Source organism: Chlorocebus sabaeus, chromosome 20, assembly GCF_047675955.1.
Source record: "Chlorocebus sabaeus isolate Y175 chromosome 20, mChlSab1.0.hap1, whole genome shotgun sequence".
NCBI lineage: Eukaryota > Metazoa > Chordata > Mammalia > Primates > Cercopithecidae > Chlorocebus > Chlorocebus sabaeus.
This window is the reverse complement of record NC_132923.1, coordinates 47,807,759-47,827,798: the sequence shown is the minus strand read 5'-3', so window position 1 is coordinate 47,827,798 and position 20,040 is coordinate 47,807,759. Positions and strand designations below refer to the sequence as shown.

Sequence of the window (20,040 nt, the reverse complement as noted above, 5' to 3'; positions counted from 1 at the left end):
CTGGTGACTGCCCGGCCCCACTCACCATAGCCTGCATCCTTGCACACCATTGGAGGGCCTAAGGACAGGAAAGCAACATGCCTCCCTGGAGAGAGCTTGATTCTATTCTGGCATATGTTAGAGAAAAGTACTAACCAAGTCAGATGGTTTGGAATGTGGTGTGTTGTGGTGTGTGTGTGTGTATGTGTATACACACATACACACACACACACACACACATATATATATATTTAGATGGAGTCTTGCTGTGTTGCCCAGGCTGCAGTGCAGTGGTGAGATCTTGGCTAACTGCAAGCTCCACCTCCCGGATTCACGCCATTTTCCTGCCTCAGGCTCCCGAGTAGCTGGGACTACAGGGGCCCGCCACCACGCCCAGCTAATTTTTTTGTATTTTTAGTAGAGACGGAGTTTCACTGTATTAACCAGGATGGTCTGGATCTCCTGACCTCGTGATCTGCCCACCTCGGCCTCCCAAAGTGCTGGGATTACAGGTTCGAGCCACAGCGCCTGGCCAGAATTTGGTCTAAATATTAATGCTACCAAACTGGGGAGGAAGTAACTCAATTTTGCTAATTCTTCGTTTTCTGATGCCTTATTGATTAACAAAGAAACCATTATTTGCTTTTGAAGGCAGAGTTATTATTTTCTACTGTGAAGTTACTTCAACTTATAAAAATGTATTTTATTTACACCTTTGTAGCAATGGAGCTTGGAAGAAAATATAAAGCGTATCTACATAAACGTTTCATCTAGTCTTCTGTGGTCTCATCTGGTCTTCTATGAAGTTTCAGTACAACGAAGAAACAGTGCTCGGCAGCCCCACGGTCTATTGTGAAAGGAGGCATTTGCCATGTGATTGAATCAGAGGTAGTTCAAGGTAACAAAAGGCCTCGAAGCAAAGCAATTAGGAAAGACAGGATTATTAATGTGGATTTAATGGCATTAGTTGCTTCCCTGCTTTTTTTCTTACTGTGTTCTTTTGAATAACCACATAGTTTTTTCAAGATTCTAATATATATAATTTCATCCATATGATTTTTATACATGTGAGTAACACAAGGCAGGTATGTAAAACTTTGACCAATGTTTCTGTAAAACAGAGTTCTGCAAACGATGGCTTATGGGTGCCACCTGGTTATTGAAAGTAAAAATTGATTGGAACATAGCCACACCTATTGGTTTTTGTATTTTCTATGGCTGCATTTGCACTACATGCAGAGCTGAGTACTTCAGACAGAGACTGTATGACCTGCAAAGCCATAAATTGTTACTATGTGGTATTTACAGAAAAGATTGCCAACCATTGCTATAGACTAAAACCTTATTTTCTGATAAAAAGAACTGCAAAAAAAAAAAAAAAAAAGAAAATCAGAAATAAGAAGCCTAGTGAAAGACATTGTATTTTCAGTTCAAAAATAATTTTTAATTGCTATAAGAAACATCAGTCACTTTCCTAGGACTTTTGACACATGAGATAAAGTCTACACATACTAGGTAAACACAAGAGCATTATTACATGGGTCAAAAATGTCAAAAAACATCCCATATTCTCTTCTGGGGAAACTCAGCAAGATTTCAAGTATGACTGTTAAGAATTAGAAAAGACTAGCATAAGCTTTAGCATTCTAAACAATAAGTAATTGAATTATTTCAGTTTGGCTACACATCATCTTTTAAAGTCCATCTTTGCAAATTATACATTACCATAAATACAGTGTGTATTTGACATTATGTAACTTTGCTTAATCCAGTGTCAATTGTCTAATGGTCTAAAGTGTCCCATTGAAGTTATAATTTGGATGAACTGAACAAGAAGAAAAGTTTTCTTCTTTAGCCCATTTGTTTATCACTCAATTCCTACTCCTGCCCATGGTTTCTTCCACCTTCCTCTGGAGAACATCAAGAGATGCTAGATCTCTGTACAAGGTAGTTTGCTTTAGCTTGAAATAATCAGTGAGGATAATACATGGGCAATGTCCAGAAATCACATTATTGCTCATAGACTGTGTAGCCTTGATCTAATGGATAACTGTACATTGTCTTCACTAAGAAGCTAGGGTGGTTGTCCTTGATATTGGGACATTGTAGACTTGGCCAGATCAATGCCCAGATATTCCCAAGACTTTACCTAAGACTCTGCTCAGTATCCATTTGTCTACTGCTGGTCATCTGGAAGAATAAACTTCTCCTGAGTGGTACCAGCTTATGAGATTTCCTGAGTTGATACAGAGGTAAATGCATCTTTGTTGCACAATTTACAGTCTTTTATTTTTTAAAGGAAAAACATGATTTTGATCACTGTACTGCATGCCTTTATAATTTTGGTGTTATGATGCAAGATCTAATTGTTATCAAATGTAGTGACGCTTGTTCCAAATTCTAAAATTGTTTCAATTATGCCTTGGGTAGGGGTGACAGGAAGGCTCTGGTATTTAGCTTATGGTACATGTCCTTCGTTGTCTCATTTTCTTCTGGAGATCCTGTATCTCATTTTGCATTTTTCTGCTTTCTGTTTGAAATCCCTCTTTTAGCAGTCGCTCCTGTTCCTAAAAAGGGACAAACGGAGGCTGAGTAAAGTGTAGCATCAGGCAAATTGAAATATTCTATCTGGTTTCCACATTCAATGACTTGTTATTTAATTTTCTCTTAAAATATTCTCTAGCCTTAATTTTCATTATACTTTTGCTTGGGCATCCAGGCTCAGGATTTCTTCTCCTGGGAATCCTTTAGCTAAGAGAGAGTTTTAGCTTATACATTTTGCTATGTTTGATGAACCTAAATTACCAGCCTTGATTTTCCCCCCATTAATTGTATATAGCTTGGTGGGCAGTTTTGATCATATGTTTGGCTTCAACTCTTATCTATGCATTATACATTCTTTTATATACCTACCTATACATATACTATTTGTCAGGTTCACGACTATGCCACAGGTCATGTTGAGGTTGGGAGGGCATGGGCAGATGAGCAGAAAGACCATTCGGGGGGCCGTAGGCAGGTGAATATGGTTTTATTCAGCACCAGCTCTTATCAACAGCTTTCTCACACTAGCTGTCTACACTGTCTGCCCTGCCTTGGCTGCTTAGCCCCGCAGACCCCCACACAGCTATGCAGCCGGCTCTCCCCTGCCTTCCAGGTCAGCAGCTTAACTCTCTCTCTCTCTAGGCATGAGTGGGCTGAGCTGTGTCCTGGTTCCCCTCTGTCTGTCTGCGAAGACGGACAGCTTTGGCTTTCTCTTTGGGCACCAGCACCTGCACACTGTCAACAGGGAATTATACCTTTTATAGACAATAGTGGCTTAGAGCCAAGTGATGGCCTTCCCTATGTTATGGCTATGGAGCTTCTCTATGTTATGTCTACATGGCTATGATGACAAGTGGAGTTATACGCCTGTGCTCTAGACTCACTGAGTCATGCAAGGTGCAAACATCGTACTTTGGCTTATCCTTGATCAAAGCACAGGCATGTTTCTTACACTATTATGTATATGACATAACACAGAAATAAGCAAAGTATCCTCAAAATCTCATAAGGTATATGAATCATGCATTAGGAAATTTGATCTAAGCTGCCACACCTTGGTGTCAGGGGTAGCTGAAGATAGGTAAGAAATCCGAGTGCCAGACTGACCACACTGAGTTTCTGCACATAGCTCACAACTCAAAACAAACTGGGAGCAGGACATAAAAAGCGGTCATAATTAGCAGAGTATCACACAGGTGTGAGGGTTAGGAGCCTTTCTGCTCATAAAGGTTTTCATAAATTTAATTTCCTACTAGGTGTCACAGAAAAAAATAATCATTGTGGATTCCACTAAGTGATGAAGACAGCTCCGATGTATTTACTAGCTGTGTGAACTTAATTATTTATTCTTTTTGGAATGTTTGTTTCTCCTTTTAAGTAATAAGGATATAGTTCTTTCTTCATATGGTATTAAGCAAGAGATACAGATTTTTCTCTTTTTTTAGACGGAGGCTCGCTCTGTTGCCCAGACTGGAGTGCAGTGGCACGATCCTCGGCTCACTGCAAGCTCCACCTCCTGGGTTCATGCCATTCTCCTGCCTCAGCCTCCCCAGTAGATGGGACTACAGGTGCCCACCACCATGCCCAGCTAATTTTTTTTTTATTTTTAGTAGAGACGGGATTTCACCATGTTAGCCAGGATGGTCTGGATCTCCTGACCTCGTGATCTGCCTGCCTCAGCCTCCCAAAGTGCTGGGATTACAGGCGTGAGTCACCGCGCCCGGCCAAGATACAGATATTTTAATAATGCCTGGCAGATAATAGCTGCCTTGAGTTGAAGGATATACTGATAAATGACTGAATGTTACACAACTGCAAATAAAAATCTTTTAGTGACCAGACTTGGCAGTAGCCAGTTCAGGCCGGACAGACAGGAATTGAAAAGTACAAGTAAGCAAGCAGGGTCCTTCCCCTGGGCTTTATGTTCTCCCTGCCACACTAAGTTTGTGATCAGGGAGAATGGAGAGAAAACAGAAAAACAGAAACCTCGAGGTGATGCAATTAGATACCTGAAGTTTAAGAGCGAGGGTCCTCTCTTGCTCTTTCAGCAACTGGGCCCTGTCCCTCTCCATCTTCTCAGTCAGTTGTTTCAAGTGTTCCTGATAACTCCTCTCCTTCTGTTCCATCATCTGCTCATTCTTTCTTTGTATTTCCTGCAACATTTTTGTTGAAGCCTGTGCAGACTCAGCTTTCACACGTTCCACTGTGGAGGAAAAGGAAGAAGAAAAATTTGTGTGGGGTTATCTTGTTGCCTCATTCTTCCTTCTACGCTTACCTGTCGTTGTTGTTGACTGCAGATGCCCTACTCAGAGACGACCTCAGCAAATAAGACACACCTTTGTGGATCCTGCTCTAGTTAAACCGTCTCATGTTTATCTAGTCAAGTTATTTCAATTTTTAGAGCTTTTGAGGCCATCTAATCTCTTAACTCACTCCTCACCTTCAATCTCCTTTTCCTTTTCTGTGAGAGTCTGGTCTGTCTGTAGAATTGCATCAGTCATAGACTCCTTGGATTTCAAGTATGTCTGCAGAATCTCTTCAGCCTTAGGACCCAGAGAACACAGAGTGAGCAGTAGGAAATGGCTGGAAGCAGGTTTTCCTGTTCATCTTCCTGCCATTCTTTCCTCTGGGAATTCTTCCTCTTGACTCTGTTGTTCTTGGTGACCAAATTCCCTGTCCGAGTGACAGGCACATGCTCCTGGCAAGCTGATCAGAGCATCCTACGTAGCAGTCATTTTTAGTAGACTAATATAGATACTGGGAAAAAGATGGTCTCTGTCCTGTTTAGATTAAGGGCTCTAAGTTTGGAACTGGTAATGCTGTGGTCCCAGATGGGCTGAGCCTGCTGGGGAATGAAGCCATCTTTGAGAAAGCAAATATCAGAGTGACTCAGATAGAGGGAGGATGGGAGGGAGAAAACTGTGGGGATGGGGGAAACACTGGACAGAGAGACAGTTCATGATGTTATTTGAAACCTTAGACCCACCTGTCCTGTAAAGCCAGTTTGCAGCCTAAATCAATGAATTACTATTTTTGTTTAAGTAACCATCATTAGGTTCCTGTCTCTTGCAACAGGAAAAGCCCAGCTGTAATGATGACAATAATAACTTTGTGCTTCATCTGGTAATTGAATTTATAACTCAATAGCTAATTGACTGTACTCTGTTTGATGAGCACCTAGGACATATTTGGTATAACAGTCTCTTTGCATTTGTTATTGAATAAAAGCATGAACGTTATGCAAACAAAAAAGCACATCTGTGTGCAGTGAAGCTTGGTCACCTTGGTGTTTGTAGGAGGCAGGTCAGCAGCTTTCCATAACTGACAGATAAATCTTGGTTACCTGTATCCCCTTCCTTGGTTCCTCATAGTACTTTTTCTTCAGGTCTTGTAGCTTCTGAATAAAGAGACGATAGCCCCCTGGTTTTGAATAAATTCCCATCTTCACTTCTTCTTCTAGAGGACTGAAAATGTCCTGAAGTAAAGCTGAGCAACGATCTGATGATGCTTCCTGATTCTGTTTACAAAAGTCATCCCGCTTTTTTTCTAGCTGGGCCTTTAATGTAAAAATAGGAAGTAAAAAGAGTAACAGGGAAAGGATGTTAGCTTGACCTCAGAATTTTGGGAAAGACTTCTGGAAATAGAAAGTTAATGACTCTGGAGAAACTGACAAGCTCCTCAGCAGGAGCACACTCTTCCTCCTGACCCCACTTTCTACTGAAGTCGCTTTCTTTTTGGAGGTGATTCAGGGCTGAGATTGATAGCTTTATGTCAACCGTTAGAGGAAAACTCTGTTTTTGCGTATTGGACTGATGATTTCATATGGAATAAATGTGGCTGATCAGAAGCCTGTTCAAGATAATTAGGATAAAAATTTTCTTTGCGTTTGGCTAGAATATTAAATCAGTCTGAGAAGAGTGGGCAGGTAATTTTATTAGAATCTCTGGTTGTCCGTTATATGCATAAGTAAAGGGAAAATTATTCAGGAAAAAATGTTTTAGAACTTTGGGTCTGTAATAATACAATTGGTGCTTCTGATTGATGCGATTACAAATCTGTTGTTTTCACCATTATGGAAGCTGGGAGGAATTACTTCTATCAGAATAAATACTTGTTTTCTTTCCTTGTACTACTTTGGCATCCATGACCCTAAACCGTGTAAATCTGAGACAAAAATTACCGCTAACTCTTTTTGAAATAGATGGTCCACATCTTTGAAGGAACTCCTGATGAAGACTTCAATGGCCTCTCTCTCACTGTCCCTGTGCAGGTCCAGCAGCTCCTGGAGGGTTTCCGTGGGCAGCTGCACCTTCTGGCCCATCTGCTGTTCGTAGTGGGCAACAGCCTTTTGCACTGCAGCTGAGTTCTCTATCTGGGCCAAGGCCAGGACTGCGTTCTCCATGCAGGGCAGATCACCACTGCTGATGGCATTGACATAGGTCAGCACCAGACTCTCTAGACCTGCATATGGAGAACAAATGATAATGTTTCTTGTGGTAAAGAAAGTCTCTATTCCGTGTAATTCTGAGCATGTCAAATACCACCTATTTTTCTCACAGCATCAATGTCCTCAGTATCACCTGGAAGCTTGCTAGAAATACAGACTCTCAGACCCTGTCCAAGATCTATTGAATTAGACTTTTCTCTTTCGTAAGATCCTCAGAAGATATGTATGCATACCAACATTTGAGAGTTCTTGTATTAGATTACATAGACTTAATTGAATGTTTGCATCCATTTTAACCCCAAGCACCATTAGGGCAGGAACCATATCTATTTCATTTATGTCTATATTTTCAGTCTATTCTCAGTAAGCATTCGATCAATATGTATGAAACAAATGACACTATTCCAATAAAAAGGAGTCCTCCATTTGGATTATTTTATCACAGTATTGTTCAAAAGCGCTTTCTGTAATGCTGGAAATGTTGCATATGTGCTTTTCAGTGTGCTAGCCAATAAGTTCATGTAGATATGAGTCCTTGAATTACAGCCATGTGATTGACTTTTAAATTTTCCCTATTTAAATTATTTACAGTTATGTTTACATAGGGCAATTTTAAGCAGTAGAACTTTTTTTCCTTTGGCCTTTTCCTAGACTGGAAATTTGAGTAACAATATATATTAGAAACACTGGTGCCATCTAGAATTTAACAAAATATAGCAGTAGACTGGGACTTTTCAAAGCTGAAACTAGGTGGAAGTTATTCTATGCTCCTCTAGTCTTAAATAATGAGCAGAAGTACTAGGAAGGGGACTTACGAGGCCCGTTGACCTTGATGCCTCCTGAAAGAGTTTTAGTTTTGGAATTGCTAAAGATGTAGGAACAAAAGTCTGCTACTTGTTGCACAAATTCGGGGTCCAGCTCTTCATCATGTAGTTTCTCAAGCTGGGCAAGCTTCTTGCGGTGAACAGGGCGATCAAAGACAAAGCATTTCTTCTTTGGGAAGAACTTCCGGATACAGAGTCGGGGCAGATTAAAAGTTTTATCTTTTTCACTGGTACCTAGAGAAACGTAAAAAAATTATAAAATTGCCTAATATAAGTGTTTCTGTAAAGGGCCAAATAGTAAATATTTTAGGCTCTTCAGGCTGGGTGGTCTCTTTTCCAAGTACTCAACTCTGTTATTGGAGCATGACTACAGCTTTAGACAATACGTAAATGAATGGGCGTAGCATTATTCTAAGAAAACCCTGTTTACAAAGATAGCTGGCAGGCAGGATTGGCCATGATGTGTCTTGGGCTGTAGTTTGCCAGTGCTTGGACTAGCATACGGTTCATGTTTTAGTCTATGTTCTTTTAAAAAATATCCATTGTACTCAATACTCTATGGCTAAGTAGAAGATCACAAACCCTATGCAGGGAGATAAAATTAACCTAATCACAGCATACACAAAGGTGAAAGAACAAGAAACTTGTTCTAGAACAATGACAAATATAATTTAAAATAACATCTATTAATCTGGATATTCAACAAGCATTAATCTCTAGGAATAGCCAGCTGAAGACATAGAAAACTGCAAATTTGGGAAAACTACAATAGTAAACTGAAAAATGATCATTTCTTTTGTTTTCTCATCCTCATTTATCAGTTGAAGCTCTCCGTTACCTTTCTTCAGCTTCAGGGAGTATGTCAGGTACTCATCTGCTGTGATGGGTTGTCCATCTGCTTCTAAGTCCAGGGAGAAATCTCTCAGTGTCCACACAAAGTCTGGGAAGAAGCTCACAAAGTCAGCTGAATCCTCATTCTCATTCTCATCAGGTGAGGATTTTGATCGGATTCGATGTGTCAGCTCTGTCACATAGCTGAGTAGCTAACTAAGGAAATGTGACAAAATGAACAGGGACCTCATCCCATATTAGTTCAACACATTCCCAAACCTTCCATTTTCCTTTGCTCCTAACCTAAATGTCATTTCTAAAGTGGATACATGGGATCGCTCCTCGTACTTGCATTATTTTTTGTTTTCTCCTCTTAAGCCTGATTCATGAGGATTCATAGTCAGGCAGCTGGTTTATGAATACAGGTGTCCCCTCTGACCTTGGTGCTGTTCTGGGTCACAAAGGATACTGCAGTTGGTCCATGGCCTGCTGGTTGATGGTTCCCATGCTATTGTACACGAAGGTGCTGCTCAGGAGGATGGCCAGGGCGAAGATCCAGGAGTCATTCTGGTTGTCACCCTGGAAGTCAAGACACACTGGAGTCAGGAGCAAATTTCATCGTCACAGCACTTTCCAGAGTAACAGTAGTAAAACAATGTTCATATGTTAGAGGTTGTTTTTTGTTTCTTTGTTTGTTTGTTTGTTTTAACACTAATGACCTATTAAAGGAAGACAATTCAAAAATTATTCTCAGTAGGATGTGGCTTTGGGTAGTTTTTTGATGAGTATTTTTGGGTTACTATGATTCTTACTAGGTCTAATGATCATCAACAGATAATTGCAAAATTAAAATTCAAGGTTGGTGGGCATTTTAAGGCCTGAAGTACAATTTAAATTTAAAATTTTCTCTTTTTTTTTCAATAACAAAATTCACACATAAGATTGATACTATTAGTTGCTATTTTAGCAAGTAATTAATATACACCTGAAATGTATTATCTTATTAAATATTCAAAATAATACTATGTGGCCAACATAGGTCTTTTCCATACATTTTGAAGGTTGGAATGCTGAGGCTAAAATAAGTCAATTTTCTCAGGCTACTGAATTAGTGACAGAATTTAAGTTTAAATACAAAGTCACGAGGCTTTAGCAACCAAATTCTTAACTAAAGTTCTCTGCAGGATAACACTCATGACACTGGGATTATTTGTGCTCCCTTTATGCATCTGTGTTAAACCCCACATATTACGGCCTACAGTTAATGGTTAATAAACAATTAAATGGTGCATAAAATACTCAGAAAAGAGGGGCTCACTCCACAATTGGATCCTTGAGTCTCACCTTCTCTACATCTCCCAGACCCTCGGTGTCCAGCAGAACTAGGACGTGGCCTGGCTTCTTGGGATGGGGCACACACCACATCCAGATTCCTTTAGTGTGAGACTGCACTGTGGAGCCCAGAGAGAAGCCTGCAAGGGAGAGAGGAGACCAGAGATGGAGATCTAGTAACAGGCAGTTCTGGCAATTGAAGGAAAAGGTAACATATTTAAGGTTAAGAGAGAACCGAAATGACAATCACTATTCATCTTACTTACTTACAATCAAAGAAATAGGAAATTCGAATACCTAATGCATGGAAAAATTCAGGAGACTTTCATGATAAAAATAATCAACACAGTAAAAATAGAAAGTACCTCAACATAATAAAGGCCATATATTAAAAATCCACAGCTCACTTCACATTTAATGGTGAAGCATCATAGCTTTTCCTATATCAGGAACAAGAAAGGGTGCCTACTTTTGTCAATTGTGTTCCACAGAACACTGCAAGTCCTATCCAGAGTAATTATACAAGAAAAGCATAAAGGAGGTACCCTAATTGGTAATGAAAAAGTAAAATTATCTCTGTCTGCTGATGATAATATATAATTTGTAGAAAACATTAAATATTCCACAAAAAAAGATTAGAACTCTTAAAACAATTCACCAAAATTGTAGCATACAAAGTCAATGTGGAGAAATCAGTTGCTAGTGTAAAAAATAGAATTAGAAAGGAAATTCTAATTTCCTTTCCAAACAAAAAGAAAAGGAAATTTTGAAAACAATCCCATTTAACAGCATTGAAAGAATACACTACCTAGGAATAAGTTTAACCAAGCAGGTGAAAGACTTGTAGAGTGAAAACTTCAAATATCCTTTAAAGAAATTATAGGTGACATAAGTTATTAGAAAGACATCCAGTGTTTATGGATTGGAAGACTCAATATTCTTAAGATGTCACTACTACCCAAAGTGACGTACAGGTTTGATGTAATCCCTACTAACATTCCAATTACTTTGTATAAATAGAAAATCCATCCTAACTTTCATATGAAATTTCCAGAGATCCCCTAATGATGAAAATAATCTTAAAAAGGAAGAGCAAAATTGGAGTCTCACAGTTTCTGAGTTCTGAAACGTATTACAAAACCATGTATGGTACCTGTATAAAGACTGACATATAAACCAATGGAATAGAAAAGACAGCCCATGAATAAACTCTGACACATATGGTCGATGATTTCCAGTACCAGTGTCAAGATCATTTAATGAAGAAAGGAGAGTCTCCTTAACAAATGATGTTGAGGAAATGAGATATCTCCTTAAAAAGTTGAGCTGTTGGCTGGGCGCAGTTTCTCATGCCTGTAATCCCAGCACTTTGGGAGACTGAGGTGGGCGGATCACGAGGTTAGGAGATCGAGACCATCCTGGCTAACAAGGTGAAACCCCGTCTCTACTAAAAATACAAAAAATTAGCTGGGCGTGGTGGCTGGCGCTTGTAGTCCCAGCTACTCAGGAGGCTGAGGCAGGAGAATGGCGTGAACCCGGGAGGTGGAGCTTGCAGTGAGCCGAGATCATGCCACTGCACTCCTGCCTGGGCGACAGAGCAAGACTCTGTCTCAAAAAAAACAAAAAACAAAAAACAAAAAGTTGGGCTGTTACCTTATAACTTACAAATATGAACTCAAAATGGATCAAATAACTGAACATTAGAGTTAACATTATAAAAGTTGTAGAAGAAAACAAAGGGTAAAAGTTTTATATATTGGATTTGGTGATTTTTTTTTAATAAGAAACCAAAACTATAGACAATAAAGGAAAACATAGATTAGTGGGACTTCAGCAAAATTTAAAACTTTTGTGTATTAACGGACACTACGGACAGAGTTAAAAAAGGCGTCACATAGAATGTAAGAAAAGATTTGCTAAACATGTATATGATAAGGGATTGATATCTAGAAAATATTTAAAAATTTACAAAGCAACACAAATAAAAACCAGATTAATAAATGAACAAAGGACTTGAATAGACATTCTCCCAAAGAAGATATTCAAGTTGCCAATAAGTGCATGAAAATATGCTCAATATCACTAGTCATTAGGGAAATGAAAATCAAAACCACAACGAGATACTACTTAACATCCATTCATATGGGCACTATCAAAAAAAAAACACTGAAAATAAAAAATGTTGGTGAGGATGCAGAGAAATTAGAACCCTTGTACATTTCTGTTGGGAATGTAAAACAGTATAGTAATTGTGGAAAATGGTATAGTGATTTCTTTAAAAAAAAAAGTTAACATGGAATGACTGCATGAGCCAGCAATTCCCCTTCCGGATATATTCCTAAAGGAAGTGATAGCAGGGACTTGAACAGATATTCAGACACGCATGTTCCTATTAGCCTTATTTCTAACAGACAAAGGTGGAAGCAATCCAAGTGGCCACTGACAGATGAAGAGATAAACAAATTAGTATACACGTACAATTACTAAGCCTTAGAAAGGAAGAGTTTTGACATGTGCTAACACACTGATGAACCTTGAAGACATATGAATTGAAATAAGCCAGTCACAAAAGGACAAATATTGAATGATTCCACTTATATGAGTTTTCTGTAGTAGTCAAATTCATAGAGATAGAATGTAGAATGATGGCAAGCAATGGGTTTATGTGGAGCTTTTGTTTAATTAGTACAGAGTTTCTGTTAGGCAAGATGAAAGAGTTCTGGATATGGATGTAGGTGACAGTTGTATAATAGTGTGAATGTCATTAATGCCACAGAGCTGTACACTTAAAAATGGTTACAAGGCTAAATTTTATGTTTATTTTTTACAACAATAGAAAAGAATATCCAATACAGACTGAAACATTTTTTCAACCTTAAAGATCACTGTAAACTCTCTGATATTGCATAAAAATTATAATAAACATTGTATAGTTTATTATAGTTATTTTTCTGTACACTAATTATTTTTATTACCGTCTTACTCCTTTTAGGAAAGGCATTATTTGTGCTTTTGAAAGGGAAACTAAGGTATCATGGAATAATTAGTGAATTGAATCTTATCCCCTGGAATAGCATGAAGATAAGGAGCCCGACTGTGAATGGAAAGTTAGCTTTCAGTATTCATCCTCATCTCTTTCTCTCCTCACACCCTTGTAATGGATGCTGACTGTGTAGATGGACAGAAGGGACTTGGCAGATCTTTGCTTATGCCACTCACCCTTTTTCTTTCCAGCCAGCTTGTTCATCAGGTAGGATTTGCCTGTGCGATAGAGGCCCACAATCGCCACCACCACCACAGGCTGCGTAATGGCAGACAGGATCTTCAGAGCTTCTGGATTCACCATCAGTCGCCCATTAGTGTTCTCAATGAGGCACATTGGGCCTGTCATGTGAATCTCTGATGCCATGTCCAGGGTGTTCCTTTGTCTGCAAGAGAGGAGGTGAAATAAATGAAAATTTCTAGTGTTTTGCAACTATAAGGGATAATCATAAGATTCCCCAGTATGGCCAAAAGTTTTGTGTGTGACAGTGAGAGAGATGAGGCAAAATCTGTATCATTTGAGAAAGTTATGGAAGTATAGTCAAAGTAGCTCATTACAAAAAATGTTAGCATGACAGTGACTTATCAACACTCAACTACTCTCACAACCCAAATATTTCATTTAATTTATTGTGGAAAACTTTCTTTTTGGATTCTTATTAAATATTTTCACTAGTCAATTAATGGAAGATAGAATAGGTTTTAGAGGATTTATTTTGCATTCTAGCTATTTGTAAGGAATTCAATATTGATTTACTTATTAATTCTTACAGTGAATAAACATCCAACACAGTGAATCAGTGTTCATAGTTTGATGTTTACCCTTAGAATAATTTTCAAAGATTTTTAAATGTGTTCCTTCCTCCATCTTCAACTGGTTATGCTTATTTCACTGCAATGAGGATTGACAAAGCTTCTCACAGTGCCATTCTGGAAGTGGAAACAATGTAACATACTTTTGTAAACCTTATAGAACTATACAAACATGTGAAATACATGGCTAGGGAACCTTCGGAGGGCTCTGAAGGGGCATGTCCAAGAGAAGAGCCATGTATTTTTTGTTTTTTTGAGACGGAGTCTTGCTCTGTCGCCCAGGCTGGAGTGTAGTGGCCGGATCTCGGCTCACTGCAAGCTACGCCTCCCGGGTTTACGCCATTCTTCTGCCTCAGCTTCTGGAGTAGCTGGGACTACAGGCGCCCACCACCTCGCCCGGCTAGTTTTTTGTATTTTTTAGTAGAGACGGGGTTTCACCGTGTTAGCCAGGATGGTCTCGATCTCCTGACCTCGTGATCCGCCCGCCTCGGCCTCCCAAAGTGCGCCATGAAATTTCAGTTTCATTAGAGTCACGATAAGGTAGCCTCTAACTCAGTGAGGGTATTAATTCAAAATTGCAAATACTGAATGTTTCTCCCCAGATAATGCAATAAGAATTAAAAGATCAAGAGGCAGATAAAGAGAGCTACCTAGGAAGTTGTTCAAATAAAATATATTTCCAGCGATGCAGCTTTAGGATTTCTGTTTTGTTCTGTTTTCCATTTGGTAGGGTAGGAGAAAGAGAAACAGAAAGAGGAGGAATAGTAGGAGTGGAGAAGAGGAAGCTAAGGGGCTGGGAGTGTGTGTGTGTGTGTGTGTGAGAGAGAGAGAGAGAGAGAGAAAGAGAGAGACTGTCAGACCGGAAGGCCATGAATGAGACTAGTGTCTTGACAAGGAATTCAGGGGAAGACTTTCCAGAAGGCAGGATCAAAGTAGTCTGAGTGCATGGAGAGGTTAAAGTAAGCAAAGATATTTTCTCTAGAGATGCATTACAGGAGAATTAAAGAGGAAACACGTTAGGCCCCACTCTCTACTAAAAGAAAACAAAATTGGAAGCACTTTAGTGAAGCAGTGGGATTGAATTTCACTTCTAAGTGACAGGGCATCAGTGGGCACTAGGAAATTAGTGAGTCTGGACTATTTCTAAAGAAAGTAATCCATTCTGAAACAAAGTTCAAAAGCGTAATAAAAAGTATACTGCTTTCATGATGGGTTTCAGTTTTTTCTGTCTTTAACCGTGTCAGTGGGGTGCTTACTCTGCTTCTCATTTGCTCTTCTTTCCTTCTCATGAAAAGAACCCATTTGTAACTCTTTCCATTTCTTAGCTGCATTGAAGTAGGATTCAGCAAGCTCCATCACTAACAGTGGAAATGTAATCATGTCCCTAGTCAACACAGACAATGTCAACAAAGAGAAAGACTATCCTAGTGCATTTCAAACTCTCAGTTTAGTTCCTGTCTGCTGGTGCCTCGTTCAACGCAAGCACTGTAGTGGCACTTGGAGCTATGCTGCTTCTGATAACACCAGGATTTCATCTGACCTGTGTCCCACGTCAGGCTCAGCTGCAGCCTAATTTGGTCCTGGTCATTTTTAAGAAAATGAACTGACTTTTATAAATTTCTTCCTATCCTTGCCACAACGTTATAGGCTCCACGTCCCTGAGCTGAGGTACTTCAGAGCTGGAGAGGAAGCAATAGGAGTTCTTACCTGTGCTTTTCTCTTCAGTCCAGGTAAAGTTGTTTCTGTCACTTCTCTTTTCTTTCACTGGATCTCTGGACTTTTATTTTACCCCTCCAGTGTTGTGTAGCTTTCTGGATTTTCCTCAGTGATCAAATAGTTAGAAGTTAAGCAACAATTGTAATGGCTTCAGAGCCTAATGAAACTGAAAGTACTTCTTTCAAGGCACTGACTCAATAACCACAAATGCAATTTCTGGATTCTGCTAGTAGGAGGGTTTAAAGTGAAGTTTCAAGGTTTTTTGTTGGAAGAGATCTTAGAGACCATTTATTGTTTTAAGAACATGTCCATTAGGTATTGAAAAAAATGGAATGTATCTCAAGATTAGTTGTTTGAGAGTTGTAGAATGAGGAGGCATCATATTAATTTTTAGATATAATTTCCTATAACAAGAGACAATTCACAATGGAGCTGCCTATTCTTTTAGAGGTGCAATAAGTGAGGAAAGGGCATGTTTTACACTCTCATGAACACCTAGCCCCTGGCACTTAATGCCGAGCACAGAGTCAGGAGGGGGGCTCCATGCATTGTATTCATGTTCCAGACTCAGTGCTGACTGGTTTACATGAATTACACTAGTTAAATCTCATAACAAGTATTTCCCTATGATTTTGTAGAAACCAAGGCACAGAAAGACTTTATCAGTTATCTAAGCTCATAGCACTATGACTAATCTGAACCCAGGGAGTCTTGATTGCCCCTGTCTACTGGTGCTGTAGACAACACAAGCACTGTAGTGGCACTTAGGGCCATGCTGTCCCTGATAACACCAGGATTTCATCTGACCTGCGTCCCGCTTCAGGCTCATCTGCAGCCTAATTTGGTTCTGGTGATGTTTAAGAAAACGAACTGACTTTTATAAATTCCTTCCCATCCCTGCCACAACATTATAGGTTCCATATCCCTGAGCTGAGATCCTTTGGAGCTAGAGAGAAAGCTGATTAATGAGAAGTAGCAAAAGTTCTTACCTGTTCTTTTTCTGCTTAGTTCACGAGGAGTGGCTTCTAGCACTTCTGTGTCTCTCACTGGATCCTTGGACTAATATTTCACTGTTCCAACGTTGTAGGTCTGGGATTTCCTCAGTTATGAAATATTTAGAAATTTAGCAGATTTGTAATGGATTTAGAGTAATATGAAACTGAAAGTACTTCGTTCAAGTCACTGACTCCACTACCATAAATGGAATTACTGGAGTGTGCCAGTGGGAGAGTTTAATGATTGCTCAACCAGAAGTTTCAAAGTTTATTTGTTTGTTTGTTTGTTTGTTTGTTTTGGTTGTTGTTGGAAACCTTAGAAACCATTTGTTGTCTAACAAACTGTCCATTAGCTTTTGAATACAATGATACGTGTCTCATGGATTGAGTCAGTTTGAGAATCTTAGAATGAGGAGGCATCATGTTAATTTTCAGATACAATTTCCTAAAATAATAGACACACTCACAATGGAGCTGCCTATTCTTTGAGAGGTGCAGTACATAAGGAAAGGGCATGTTTACCACTCTCATGAACACCTAGCCCCTGGCAGTTAATGCCCAGCACACAGTCAGGAGGGGGCTCCATGTGTTGTACTCATGTTCCAGGCTCAGTACTGATGGCTTTACATGAATCACACAACTGAAAACTCATAATATTTCCTCATGGTTTTATAGAAACTGAGCACAGAAAGACTTTATTAGTTGTCTAAAATCATAGCACTGTAACTAATCTGAACCCAGGCACTCATGATCCCATACCTTCTTGAACTACTTCACTATGCTGCTTGTTTGCTAAGTGAAAAATTGTGGAAATATTTTATTTACAGGTTTTTTATTTTTAAATTCATTATAGTGTGATTTTATTTTTATAGATTGTTTTCTAAGAGCTGTTAGCGCTTTGTGTCTAATTCAATAAAAACTTCTAACATACAGAATAAGTGGCATTATCTCTATTTTGCAGCAAAAACAAATAAAATAGTAAAAAGCCTGAGTGAACATTTCATTAAAAAAAATATATTTATAGTGACATGGTTTCACTTTGTTGCTTAGGTTGGTCTTGAACTCCTTCCTTCAAATGATCCCCCTGCCGCGGCCTCCCAAATTGCTGGGATTATAGGTGTGAGCCACCAGACCCAACCTTGTGTGAGCATTTCTTTTTTTCTTTTTTCTTTTTTTTTTTTTCGAGATGGAGTTTCAGTCTTGTTTTCCAGGCTGGAGTGCAGTGGCACAATCTCGGCTCACTGCAACCTCCACCTCCCAGGTTCAAGCGATTCTCCTGCCTCAGCCTCCCAGGTAGCTGGAAATACAGACATGCACCACTATGCCCGGCTAATTTTGTAGTTTTAGTAGAGATGGGGTTTCTCTATGTTGGTCAGGCTGGTCTTGAACTCCTGACCTCAGGTGATCCACCCACCTTGACCTCCCAAAGTGCTGAGATTTACAAGTGTGAGCCACCAGGCCCAGCGAAATGTTCCTTACTTACACATTACAATTATATATTAGATGTATATAAAATGCAGATATAGTGTCTTTTCTCATTCACATTTTATAAAATAATTTTATCTAAACTCTTTCTATCCTTCCTTAACACTGTAGCTCCTTTATATTAAAACTACTTTAAAGTCTTTTACTTCTTAGAGCATAACATTCTTACATCTGTCAAAATTATTTGAACCATTTAAAATCTCTGCAAATTGTCCTGGAAGCATATGTCACAATGAAACATCTATTGAAGGAGCACTCCTACAACTCTGGTAGGAATAACAAGAGTCTGTGGCACTTGACCCTCAGGCCTCTTCATCTTCATTTTCAGTTCGAGTTGACAAAAGGTCCACTACTGGGGGCTATGGAAAGAAGGTGGGACTGCCTCTTCTCTCACATTCTAAGCAGGGATAACATATCCCATCAGGAGTGCTAGTCCACCAGAATTTTTCATCCCCTCCAATAGTGAGTTGTAAAGACGAAATTTCTGGTGAGTGTGGCCAGAAGTCAAGGGCTCCCAACCTCTCCCAGTCCCACTCATAGAGCAGAGGTTCTGTAATTGTCCAACAGGTTCTCCTTGCCTGTTGCCTAGGTAGAGCTGATTTATCAAGACAGGGGAATTGCAGTAGAGAAAGAGTTTAATTCACACAGAGCTGGCTGTATGGGAGTCTTGAGTTTTATTATTACTCAAATCGGTCTCCCTGAAAATGTAGAGACCCTCAGAAACATTTTGAGGACGTTTGAGGATAATTTTGTGGGTAGGAGGTTGGAAAGTGGGGAGTGCTGATTGGTTGGGTTGGGGATGAAATCACAGGGCATCAAAGCTGTCCTCTTGCATGAGTTGGTTCCTGATGGGGGCCACAAGACCAGATGAGCCAGTTTATTGACCTGGATGGCAATTGGAGAGGTCTGGAATCTTGTGGCCTCTAGCTGCATGACTCCCAGACCATAATTTCTAATCTCATGACTGATTTGTTAGTCTCGCAAAGTCAGTCTAGTCCTCAGGGAAGAAGGGGTTTTATTTTGGGAAAGGGCTGACTAAATTCCTTCCAGTGTTGGTTCGGCCTATGCTCAGGGTTGAACAAGGACAGCTTGGAGGTTAGAAGTACGATAGAGTCAGGTCAGATCTCTTTCACCTAATAATATTCTCAGTTATAATTTTTGCAAGAAGATTTCAACTCTAGCTCGGGAATGGCAGAATGAGAAACCCTGGCCTGTCACTCTCACTCTGGTTCACTTGTAGGGTGGTTTTTCCATGTTGGGAGGGGCAATTGGAAAAGAGCAGAAGCCATCACCTCTGCCCAGTCGAATGGGTCATGGCTTAGAGATATTTTCCAGAGAGAGAGAGAGAGAGGCAGTCCATAAAATCAGAGCTCCAAAGCTTTTCCCACAGAAACTGACTTTTTTGAAAAAGAGTGTGAACCAGGGGGAGATTCAAGCCTGGAAACAAATAAAATTTGCTACTGGATAATTGACTTTACAAGAAATACTATTAATAAAAGAAGATTTTCAGGCAGAAAGCAGATGATTCCAGATGGCAATACCCATCCACATGGACAAGCAAAGAGCCCCAGTAAGATAATTATATAGTTATAAAAGACAGTATAAATGCATGTTTCTTCTTATTTCTCTTTAACTAATTTTTATAAGACACTTATATAAAACAATATGTATATAACTGTGTTTCAGGCCCATAACATATAGAAACGTGATATACTTAACAAGAACAGGACAAGAGAGGACGGTAGGAGCAAAGCTGCATTGGAATAAAGAAATGACAGCAGATGTTAACTTGAACCCCCAGGAATACATTAAGAGAACCTGAAACTGTAAGTTAATATAACAAGCTCTATACATTTATACTTTCCCCTTCAGCTTCTTTAAAAGACATAAAATTATATGAATTAATTATAACAATATATTATATTGCTTGAACATATATTTAACGTATTTAATAATATCAAAAAAGTGAGAAAAACTAGTATTTTAGACTTACAAGAGTAAAAATTGTCTCATTGGAACTGATTTAGCATAA

The 20,040-nt window shown here is 39.3% G+C and overlaps 1 protein-coding gene across 3 annotated transcripts; it reads right to left on the bottom strand.

Annotated features, from left to right (window-relative positions):
* Window positions 1-1,396: 1,396 nt before the first annotated feature.
* On the bottom strand, window positions 1,397-16,720 carry LOC119623343 (guanylate-binding protein 1). 3 transcript variants are annotated; one of them, XM_073008626.1, is made up of 12 exons: window positions 16,518-16,720; window positions 15,520-15,633; window positions 13,177-13,385; window positions 9,970-10,097; window positions 9,095-9,204; window positions 8,633-8,829; window positions 7,786-8,028; window positions 6,704-6,984; window positions 5,867-6,079; window positions 4,964-5,066; window positions 4,533-4,726; window positions 1,397-2,546 (listed from the first exon to the last, which is right to left on the bottom strand). In XM_073008626.1, the coding sequence occupies exons 3-12, from the start codon at window positions 13,364-13,366 to the stop codon at window positions 2,433-2,435; spliced, it is 1,773 nt and encodes a 590-aa protein (XP_072864727.1). In that variant the 5' UTR covers window positions 13,367-13,385; window positions 15,520-15,633; window positions 16,518-16,720; the 3' UTR covers window positions 1,397-2,432. The 3 variants fall into 3 exon arrangements, with proteins under 3 accessions (XP_072864727.1, XP_072864726.1, XP_072864725.1); XM_073008625.1 differs by having other exon boundaries at window positions 15,520-15,623; XM_073008624.1 differs by lacking the exon at window positions 16,518-16,720 and having other exon boundaries at window positions 15,520-16,511.
* Between the last annotated feature and the right edge of the window lie 3,320 nt (window positions 16,721-20,040).

Coding starts and splice junctions, on each gene's coding strand:
- LOC119623343 (XM_073008626.1), bottom strand. CDS start 13,366: ATGGCATCAGAGATTCACATGACAGGCCCAATGTGCCTCATTGAGAAC. Junction 9,205..9,969: donor GTCTGGGAGATGTAGAGAAG/GTGAGACTCAAG, acceptor CTTGACTTCCAG/GGTGACAACCAGAATGACTC. Junction 8,830..9,094: donor CAGGCCATGGACCAACTGCA/GTATCCTTTGTG, acceptor TTAGCTACTCAG/CTATGTGACAGAGCTGACAC.